This window comes from Apaloderma vittatum, unplaced genomic scaffold, assembly GCF_000703405.1.
Source record: "Apaloderma vittatum isolate BGI_N311 unplaced genomic scaffold, ASM70340v1 scaffold12443, whole genome shotgun sequence".
Taxonomy (NCBI): Eukaryota; Metazoa; Chordata; class Aves; order Trogoniformes; family Trogonidae; genus Apaloderma; species Apaloderma vittatum.
In genome coordinates, this window is record NW_009706499.1 from 30,766 (window position 1) to 41,733 (window position 10,968).

General features: G+C 43.6%; 1 protein-coding gene across 1 annotated transcript in view; it reads right to left on the reverse strand.

The window, feature by feature from the left end:
- Positions 1 to 4,752: 4,752 nt before the first annotated feature.
- Positions 4,753 to 10,968, reverse strand: part of COL4A2 (collagen, type IV, alpha 2) — a gene marked incomplete at its 5' end in the record, with an annotated part of 30,619 nt that continues 24,403 nt past the window's right edge. Inside the window, 5 exons of the mRNA XM_009865821.1 lie at positions 4,753 to 5,111; positions 8,161 to 8,447; positions 8,783 to 8,974; positions 10,147 to 10,263; positions 10,863 to 10,968. The exon at positions 10,863 to 10,968 is cut by the window's right edge and continues 68 nt beyond it. Of these exons, the coding sequence (XP_009864123.1) occupies positions 4,857 to 5,111; positions 8,161 to 8,447; positions 8,783 to 8,974; positions 10,147 to 10,263; positions 10,863 to 10,968 (957 nt within the window). The remainder of the gene's footprint in view (positions 5,112 to 8,160; positions 8,448 to 8,782; positions 8,975 to 10,146; positions 10,264 to 10,862) is intronic.

Consider the following 10,968-nt stretch of genomic DNA (forward strand, 5'->3'; position numbering starts at 1 on the left):
GCCCCCGCCCTTTTGCCCGCCCCTCGCAGGTGCTGACGGTACAAAACTGCAGTTGCCATCGGCCCCTAACAATGCCAGCAAGGCTCCAGGCTTGTGGAGGCTGTGAAAGTAACCTCAGCTGGCCCCATACACCCATGGGGCAGGCAGAACTGCTGAGCCACCTGCTTCCGCGTAGTTAGGCCCTTGCCTGTGTCGTGATGGGAAGCATCACTTGATCTTGGAGGTCTTTTCCAACCATAATGATTTTAGGATTATATGCCTGTCGTCACTTCTCTCCTTGCAGGTCACAGGGCACAGTGCTAGCACTTGTTCCCTTCATCCAGTATGTCCTGCCTAGTCCCTAAGGGCTGTTAGGCTGGGCCCACCCTCAGTAGGTGTGGGTGCCCATCCCCGTGCCATCACAGGGGCTGCTGCTGACTGCTCTGAAGTGCTGTCAGCACATCAGCAGTGACCTCTCCAGCCTCTCCTCTGGCAGCACTCTGATACCTTCTGTTGTGGGATCATGTTTACTGCTTGCTATTTGCTAATTTTCTATTTCTGGCAGCTGTGGACAAGGCCAGGCATATAGGGTGTGAATTAACTCAGCCGCTCTGGTTGATCCACTCTGAGGAAATAATTGGTGTCAACTGATGTTGTTACGCTGACTTTGCTATATCTCTGCTGATATACTCATGCTCTTGTTATCTACAGAAGGGGAATATAATCTCCTTTACAGGACAGGCTAGAAAGCTGGGTGAAGGGAAACCTCATGAAGTTCAATAAGTGCAGAGTCCTGCGACTGGGAAGGAATAACACCAGGCACCAGCACAGATTAGGGGATGTCCTGCTGGAAAGCAGCCCTGTGGAGAAAGACCCTGGAGTCCTAGGGGACAGTAAGTTGTCCATGGGACAGCAATGTGTCCTTGTGGCCAAGAGGGCCAGTGGGATCCTGGGGTGCATTAAGAAAACTGTGTCCAGCAGGTTCTCCTCCCCTTCTACTCTGCCCTGGTGAGACCACACCTGGAATCCTGTGTCCAGTTTTGGGCTCCCCAATTCAAGAGAGACAGGGACCTACTGGAGAGAGTCCAACCGAGAGCTATGAGGATGATTAAGGGATTTGAACATCTCTCCTATGAAGAGAGACAGAGAACTGGGGCTGTTTAGCCCTGAAAGGAGACAGCTGAGAGGGCACCTTATTAATGTATATAAATATCTGAGGGACGAGTGTCAAGAGGAAGGAGACAATCTCTTCTCAGTGGTGCCCAGCAATATAACAAGGAATAATGGGTTTAAGTTAGAACATAGGAAGTTCCACCTCAACATAGGAAAAACTTTTTTACTGTGAGGGTAACAGGGCACTGGCACAGGCTGCCCAGAGAGCTTGTGAATGCTCCACCCTTGGAATTGCAGTGGTACAACTTGCCCACCCCTCCTTCCTCTTTTCTTTCAAGATACTCGGTACAGGGTATAATTGCTTCTGAATGGAGGGCAAATCGACCTGGGAAAAATGTGGATTGCAGCTGTGAAAGATAGAGGCCAGGAGAGCATAAAGGCACCCCTTTGATGTGGCTGGCTCCCTATTGTCTAGGACTAGCAAGAATAGTCCATCAGCTCCTGACAGCCTGAAACCCTCAAAGGTCGATTGAGGTCTCAACACCCTCAAAGCAAAGAATCTCTACCTAATCTAAATCTACCCTCTTTCAGTTTGAAACCATTATCCCATGTCTTATCACTACCCTCCCTGAGAAGGAGTGCCTCCCCCTCTTTCCGGTAGGCCCCCTTCAGGTAATGGAAGGCTGCTATAAAGTCTTCCAGGAGCCTTCTCCAACCCCACCTCTCTCAGCATGTTCTCATAAGAGAGGAGATAAACTTGCTGCTATGAGGCAATTTGAGTAAGTCATTTCCCTCCATGCTGTGCTCTGGGTTAGCTCACTGGGTGAAATCATCTGGCTGGTGCAGATGTTCCACGTGTTCTCATGTGCAAGGTCCCTCTCCTTCTCAAACAGTGTTTAAGCAGGCTTTAGAGAAACAGAAACACAGGCATGGGTACACAGACCTGAAGCACATGACGTACGCAAACAAAGTACAGAAGTTCAAATCTCCTTGGCACTTCTGTGGAGTTTTGTGGTTGGTTTGTGTTTTCCTGCACTGTACCTGTGCATTCAACTTGATTCTGTGTCGATATCACACGCTGAACAAGTTTGCTGAGAACAGCTTGTGTGAGGTGGAGAAAATCAAGAGGCAAAGTAACCTCAGAGGAAGATGTATGTTAAAGTTCTCTGTGCAAAAAAAAAAAAAAAAGCTACAGGGGAAGATTAGGCAATGTCTTAGCCAGAAAAATCCAAATAGATTACTGTTGTTGACATAATAGGTTTTACAGATTTGTGTAACCCTCACTTGAATTCTCTTAAAACAGTGAACGTGCTGCGCTGCCAGAGCTGCATGCTGTAAAAAAATCACAAATGGCAACTCTGTGATTATCCCACAACCACTGATGTCTAGGAACACCTGGAAGAGGTAAATTGCCGATTCTTGGGTGTTTGTTATTGCCATGTGTAATTTAAAAGAATTGGCAAGGCAGAATAGATTTGGCTCATATTGACTGCAGTGTTTTCAATTCTAAGTATTTTATTTAGCTGAAACAAATACTAGTGTGATTAGTTTGTTCAAGGACTGCCTTTCAGGCAACAATGTGGCCAGAAAGCTCATATTAAGCTCAGGTAATTTCTCTGTCTATAGATATATCTGATTGCTAGCCAAGAACTTAATAACTTAATTTATACTTCACATTTTTTGCAGAGGTAACACTTGTCAAGTTTTGTAAATGGTGGTTTCCTGAACATTGTAGAGCATGAATATACATTGCTTTAATCTTCAGCATTGCAATTTACTGGCTTAAATGGTTCTTCCTAACAACAGATGAAATACTATTTCAATATTCAGCTTAAACAAGCAATTTTAGAAACAGAGCTTCCCTCCTGGATCTTTTTAAGTGCCATGAAACAAACAAGTGTATTCCTGCTTGAAGAGTTTGAATTTCAGTGGAAGGAGATTTCTGGTAGTGCTTTTCTAATTCTTTAGGTCCAAAGTAATTCAAGAGTGCAGTCCATGCACATTGTATAAAAAACATTTACAAAATGGAAATAATCAACAAATAGCGGTATAGAAAAAAACCCAGGTTTTATTTATGATACAGTGAGGATGGAATGTAATTACAAAAGCCAAGAAGCACCTGAAGCAGGAGTGAGGTGAACTGTTGAAAGATCCAACTGTCATTGCTATACAAAATCTCTTTGATTTCAGTTTTAAGCGTTCAGGTATATAATAAGACTATGCAAATAGGAAACTTGCAGCTGATACTTTCCTTCCCTGTCTCTTGCGGTGCTGAGAGACAACTGTGGGCTAAATTGCTTTTTTCTGTAGAAGGGAAGAGCCAGCCATTCTGGCCATTTATCAAGCCTGGCATGCAATAACCTGTTTCTCTATGGGAAAAGATGGTGCCAAATAAATGCCTCACCTTCTTCCCCTTTGCTTTTGCAAGGAGGGCTGCATGCAAGTTGAGATGATGGTCATTCTGTTGCCACATGTCCCCAGCTGACAGGACAAGAGGCAAAGGGCACAACCTGGAACACAGTTTCATCTGAATACAAAGAACTTCTTTAATGTGAGGGTGACAGAGCACTGGCACAGGCTGCCCAGGGAAGTTGTGGAGACTCCGTCTTCGGAGACTTTCAAAACCCGCCGGGATGCGTTCCTGTGTGATGTGCTCTAGGCAATCCTGCTTTAACAGGGGAGTTGGACTAGATGATCTCTGGAGATCCCTTCCAACTCCGATGATTCTGTGCCTCTGTGACACCATGCCTTCAGACAGACAACTGGTAGGTCTGGAAGTTCTGCATTTGAAGGTCATGCGGCACCAAGCAATCCCTGCAAAACCTGCCCTCTGTGCATTAGGTGCCTCAAGGGTACGTGATTAAAATCTGTTTGTGGCGTGTGGCTTGATTTCAGAGGGGGAAAAGCTGAAATACAAAAACCACTTGATGCTGCCACTGTGTGGGCAATGTGACATAGGTGAATGTCCACAACTTAGTAGAGCAAGAGATCTTTGTAATGATCTTTTGACCTGGGCTATATCTAGAAAAAAATCATCAGGCTTGTAAAATAATATGCAGATCTTCATCATAGAGGCTCCTAATCAAAATAGGAGGAGTTGCATTTTGTGATCACTATTTTTGGGAGGCCTGTGGGCTTCTCTGCTATTGCCGGTAGTTAAGTGCTAAAGCACAGTGACGCTTCGAAAAAAACCAAATACAACAGAAAGGTGATTGGTTTGGGTGTGTCTGAAATGCCCAAGCATAAAATAATAAAATCAAAGTTAAGTTTCAATGCTGGACATATGCACTTTCCGGAGTGTATTTTCAGTATTTTGCGAGGGTTGATCAACCTGTGTTAATTTATGAAATTGCAGCTGTTAGTGTTTACTGTTGTGACAAATACAGTAAATAGAAAAGATACATATATTCTCTTAAAGTAAATGTAGTGGGTATTTGACCAACATAGCCATTTATTATCAAAGTTTCTTTGGTGTTTCAAAGCTGTGAGTATTTGTATCATTTGGCAAATGACATAATGTTAGACTAGCAAAAAGTGTATATATACTGTATAGCAGGAGAACACAGCACTAGGTCTGTGTGTTAGACTTGTGTTACACTTACTTTGCTTTTATAGACACTTTTAAAAATCAATTTTTCATTCAGCTTTTGAGGTAATAAGTTAAAGAAGCACCAACATGATTTATTCAAATGTCTAACCGTCATGGAAGGTTTCACCGTATAAGAACTACATGAATAGCAAGTTCCTTATACTGTGAAAGACTTCTATAAATTTTTCATACAGACTTGACATCTGCTGATATGGCTTCGGATGAGTCCTGCCTTGAGTGTATCTGCCGAGGGCTTGCTTTGGAAGGGCTGGTCGACTGTAGTGAGCCAGAAGCTGTATTTATTTGCAAAGTAGTGACAGGTTCCACGCGCACCATTGCATTCGATGAAAGGAGTCGCTCTGAAATCTTCCAAGCAGCTCCCGGGAGAAACCAGTGACTGTCCTCCACCTTCATCACCAGCAGCAGTGTGCTAAATGGGACAAAGAGGGCAGCATTCAGAGAACAACCTCAGGCAATGCTGTCAAAATATACGTGGAGGAAAAGAGAAAAAACACTAGAATTGCTCCTAATTCTTATCTCCAGAGCACAGAGTCAGCTAATCCTGCAACTGTATTAGGCTTAACTGTTTGTCTATGCCTTAGCTATACAAAGGAGCTAGCTCAGGTGTTGATGCCACTTCAAAATCTTCCAACAAACACCTTTTCTATAGTTCAGGTTATCACTGTTGGAAGGCTCAGAATTGGAGAATCATTTAGGTGCGAAGGGCCCACTGGAGGTCACTTCAGACAGTCCCCCGCTCAAAGCAGCGCTGACTCCAAAGTTGCCAGCAGTTGGTCCAGGGCACTGTTGAGTTGTTAATATCTCCAAGAATGGAGCTTCCACAACCTCTCTGGGCAACCTGTTCCTCTGATTACCCTCACTGAGAAAAACTTTCCACCTTATGTCTCAGCTGGAATTTCCCTAATTATGAAGTCTGTCTTGCTTTGCCTTGCATGTGAGGCACGCTGGGGAAAAAAAAGTAGCTTCTATACAAATAACTAGTTCCCTTTTTGGCATATTGTTTGGCAGAAAATGATACCAAAACTATGCGTCTTTACACCACTCAACTGTTGCCTTTGACACATGCTGTGGCAATGAAACAAATATTACTTTTCTTCTGTCAAAGGCATGGCTAACAAAACAGGCATTTCCTCTGCCCCTCTAAGAGCTGTACAGCTGCAATTTTAAGTTGTTTAATTTTCTGTTAAGAACTGAAGGAATTTGCAATATAAAAGAAAGCAGATGGAAAATAAAGTTGCTAAATAGTTTTGTAAATGTAGGGAGAAATCTGGGGACATCCAGTATGTTTGCCTGCCTATGTTTTAATAAACAACAGACTATAAAATGTGGAAGCTGTAACTGGCTGGGTTTAGGCTGTGAGAAGCCCACTGTGTTGACATAAATGAGTAACAGAAGTGGCCACCTTTTAAGAGAGTAAAGGACTCTGATCTCTGGCTGGTATTACTCATTGCTGAGGTTTAGACAGCTTTTAAAAAAAACAAAACACAGAATAATAAAACAACAACTCTGTCCTCCCAGAAGGCCCAACCCCCAAAGCTGCAGCCCACCAGCTGTCTTACAAATTTGCAAGATCCACCAAGCTATGAAGTTGAGGAGCAAAACCGTTCTAGCATCCCTCTGTAAGAACAAAGGTGGTAAGAAGAAGCACAAATTGTTAACAGCTTTGAGGCCTTTGCAGTTGGAGGTGGCAAGCAGTTAGTAAAAAAACTGCATGTCCTCCCTGAGCCTTGGTTTGAGAGCAGACCCACTTGACAACCTCAGGAGACGCACTGGCATTCCTATGCTTGGTGTACAAGTTCTAACTCCATGCCTCTAACATCTCTTCTTGTACTGGCCACGGCCTTTTATCTTTCTTCATCACTCCTACCACTTCCTAGCACTCTACCTTTCTAGGATGCTTGCTAGTGGAGGGCCCTTGCTACATGAAATCTTACTGCCTTCGGTGGCTGTTTGGGCAGGAGTCCATAATGACTCCCTTCATGACTGTACCCTGCTCAGGCGAAGGAGGTGACAAATTTAAGCCAGGGAAATAAAACAATATGTACTCTGAGACAACCACGAGTGTGCTCTACTTCTTCCATAGTTGCCTGAGAAGCAAAAATGCGTACACCAAACACTTCATTTGCTCCAAAAACTGGCTGGAAAAATGTGAACTCTTCTTGCTGTGTGTTCCTTGGTGCTTGCAGATTTTGTCCTGGAAAAAGGTTCTTGTCAAGGTGACAACTTTGCTCTTAACAATGCTCAGTGTTTACACAGGGCTTTGCAAACATTTAATTAATCCTTGGTATTCTTGTGAAGTAACTATGAGATTGGTATCTGTGCTTTTCATAGAAGCAAAAGAAAGGTCAAACACAGGGCTGGTCAAAAATTTGACCTGCCCTCTCAAAATATGTTTGGTTTTTTGTTGTTGGGTTTTTTTTTTTCCCCTGTAACTAAATGAAAAATATCAGATTTCTCTTTACCTTACTTTCTGGAAGAAGTAAGGTTTTGGCTTTTGACAAACAAACATTTTGCAGGTAAGATTATCTATTGGTCTTTTATGACATTTTCTGCCAGAGAAATCTTCTTTTTTTTTTCCCTAACCATGTTTACTTCAGCATTCAGTACAGTCTTCAGTAAGTTAACGACATGGGCATACTGTTGCAGGTATTGTGTTGCCTACCTCAAGCAAGTCAGAAAAATTAGCATCTATCAGATCATTCACTAACACATTCTATCTGTTCTTTACCATGTTAAGCCCTCCAGTGCTTACATAATCCTTCTGTACAGTCTTACAAGAAAAGCAGGTCAAGCCCTTCTGTAGGTCTTCCACTGCGTGCCTAACGTTAACCTTTTCTGTAACATCCCATTTCTTAACTATAAGATCACAAGATCTAAGAGATCCTACAAGCTGTGGGATATACAGCTCAGCCCTTGTTGCCATTAGAGATACAACACTGAAGTTTAATTTTAAAAACAAGGCTGTCCTTCTTCCCAGACTAGGTGAAAGACTTTGGCTTCTAAATCTTGAACGAAACATCAATGATTTCAAGTTTCCAAAAGAAAAGGTTTTTTGGTTTCTTTTGGTTTTTTTTTTCCCCCTCCAGATCAGGTTCATAATAGTGATGCAGTAACTCTCAATCTTTAGCTGTGAAAGTGCTTTGCAGGCTACTGTTGCACCTCAGTGCAATTTTATTTGTTAATCCACAGTTGTCCCTGGGTTCTGCTGCAAAGCACTATTTTGTACATGAAGTAAGGACTCCAGATGCTATTCTGACAAGAGGCAATTTTCTCTGCAATTCACAGAAATTTTGTTTCTCCTCTTTTGCTTCCTAGAAACCAGTTTTGTAGTTCCCTGGTTCCCCAGTTTGATGTATGGTTTTGGTGTTGCTGGCTCTGAAACAGAGCAGCCTTCGAGTATCTAAGGCTTAAATGTAAAACCCATCGGCACACAACATATCACACTGGAGAACAAATACCATAAGGAAGGAATATCCAATCCATAAACTGCGCCAGCCTTCAGGGCAGTGAGGAATAGAAGCTTCTTGGCTATGAACAGCAATTGCCACAGCTGGGGCCTCACAAACCGAGCAGCGACTGATATACGGCTTAATGTCGTCTTCTGCCACAGGCATCATTGGAAGAGGTGCAGTAGTTGAGAGCCAGTAGGATTTATCATTTCGACTTGCATAATAACAAATATCCCCAGGGTTACAGTAGAGGAACGGCATTGTACTAAAACGAGCCAAACATGAGCCAGCCAGCCCTGTTGGAAAAAAAGAGGAAATGATGGCAATCATTCTCACAGAGGACAGTGTACATTTTCAGTTCCCTGCTCCTTGGCAAGCACGTAAAACCCTGTGGCCCAGGATGCTTCACCGGCTTTACAGGTCCCCTTGAACAACACTAATGACCTGCAGGAGCTCTCTCAGGGATACTCTGTGCAGACATACTGTTTTTATCTTCTCATTTTTCTGTTTCCTAAGCCTGTTTGCTCAAGTCCCAGCTTTCTCTAAGTTCTAGTTATTAACTTTTTTTTTTGTTGTTCTTTTGAGCCCCAGAGATGGAATTGAGGCTGCTGCCAGTGATATCTGCACATACCTAGGTCCTGGTTGTGTGCTTTCTCTTGTCCTTCAAAGTACAGCAGGCTGTATCCACTCCAGAGTTTGTTCATGCCAACTGGGCACATTGGCTCTTGATCGGACTGGCTGTGCTTCACCAGTAGGTAGCCCATGCTAACGCTGCGACCTGGCATGCCTGGCAGCCCGGGGCTACCAGGGCGGCCTGGCTCACCTTAGAAGAAAGGGAAAAAGAGAAATTATACAACTTAATTTGTGCTCCCACAAATGCTCTAATGTTAGCTGACATTCCAGCTAAGCTGCTGACAAAGCAAGCTTAATTGAATGATACCTCTTCATATGGTAAGTTATTGTAGTTCTGGGATTATAGCAGTTGCTTTTGAAGTAGATTGGTGTGGGATCAAGCTCCCTGGTTTCTAAGATGATGTATTTCACTATCAGAGCCAGGGAAAATCATATAGAAAGTCCCATCAAATTTCAGCATACTTGGTACAATACAGATGAGTGTATTTCTCCTTTAAGGTGTTTTCTTAGTCCAAAATTAACCAGTATTTTTTTAACTGGTTGCATTTGCTTTATTCGGTTAAAATTATGTTCTGCAAATACCTTCTGGTCTGTGTACTTAGCTAATTAAGATAGTAATCTTTCTGCTCTTTGATTGGAAAAAATGCATTCCCTTAAACATCCATCCATCCAAATATCACCTACCCAACCATCCATTTCCATGAACATAACTTAGTAAAGCACTAAGCAGAAACATGTCAGAGAAAACCAATATAAAAATACACTAATGAGTGGACTGACAACTACATCTAACAAAACTCATTCCAAAAATAGTGCCACAAAGAAGATCCAGGGGCTGGAGCAGCTCTGCTATGAGGACAGGCTGAGGGAACTGAGAATGTTCAGTCTTGAAAAGAGAAGACTTTGGGGGGACCTAATAGCTGCCTTCCAATACATGCAAGAAACCTACAGGAAGGCTGGGGAGGGACTTTTTATAAGAGTGTCCACTGATAGGACAAGGGGAAATGGGTTTAAGTTGAAGGAGAATAGATTTAGATTGGACCTTAGGAAGAAATTCTTCAGTACAAGGGCGGCAAGACTCTGGAATAAATTGCCCAGAGAAGTTGTGGCTGCCCCCTCCCTGGAGGTGTTCAAGGCCAGGCTGGACGAGGCCTTGAGTAGCCTGATCTAGTTGAGAGGGGTCCTTGCGCATTCTATGATTCTATGATAACTATGTTAAAAGTTAATGTTGTCCCTTGTGAAGAAGCTGTGGAGACAGAAACCTTCTCTCTCCTCCTCCCCATCCAGTGATGTAGTAACTACAGAAAAATTTATGGCAGTGAAACATGAAAGAGGGAAGAAGTACTGTGCGACAACTCTTACCTTCAAATCCCACCGGACCCTGAAACCCTGTTCCTCCTTGTTCACCTCTGGAGCCGGGAGGAGCTGGAATGCCACCTCTACCCTGGAGTCCTGGCTCTCCAGGTGAGCCTCTGAAACCTTGCACCAACAAGGGTTATAAACACAGTGACTGCAGAGATATCAATATGGTACCCACTTTGTTACCATGTGCTCTACTTGCACAGGTTTGGTCCTATCTGCCAGGTTTACCAATTTATGCTAAAGAAAGATCCTATGGTTCTTGCTCAGGCAGAGAGCATTGACTTCTTGCAAAAGGCTGCCGGGATCAAAGCTACGTGAGGCCCAGAACCCCAGTCTTTCCCTCTTGCTACCACCACGCATCGCTGATGAGGCGAGCAGCAAGAGGTGACTGCACTGAGTCCACGCACCACTGACGCTACATTCCCTGAGTTGACAGCAGGCCCACAAGGAGTGCACATTTCCACCACAGATGTTCAGTCTTGATTTGAGATCTGTATCTCATGTTGCTTTGGTGCTGTGAGTGTTGTCACAGTTTTCTCCTGTTTTGCCTATGTTCTAGGCAATAGGAGGAGGAGGAAAGCCAAACCCTAGCTTTGAAAGACCAAAATTTGACTCTGACTTATAGAATTTAAAGTAGAAGAAAGCCAAAGCAGTGCTCTGGTGACCTCACTTTGCTAAGGTGAGCTGAGCTTTCACTCTGAGTGTGCTATTCCTACCTGGATCGCCTGGTGGACCCTGAGGTCCCATATCTCCCGGGCTTCCTGGAGGTCCTATATTTCCACGGGGACCTGGTGAACCTTGCTCAGCAACCAGCCTTGGAGG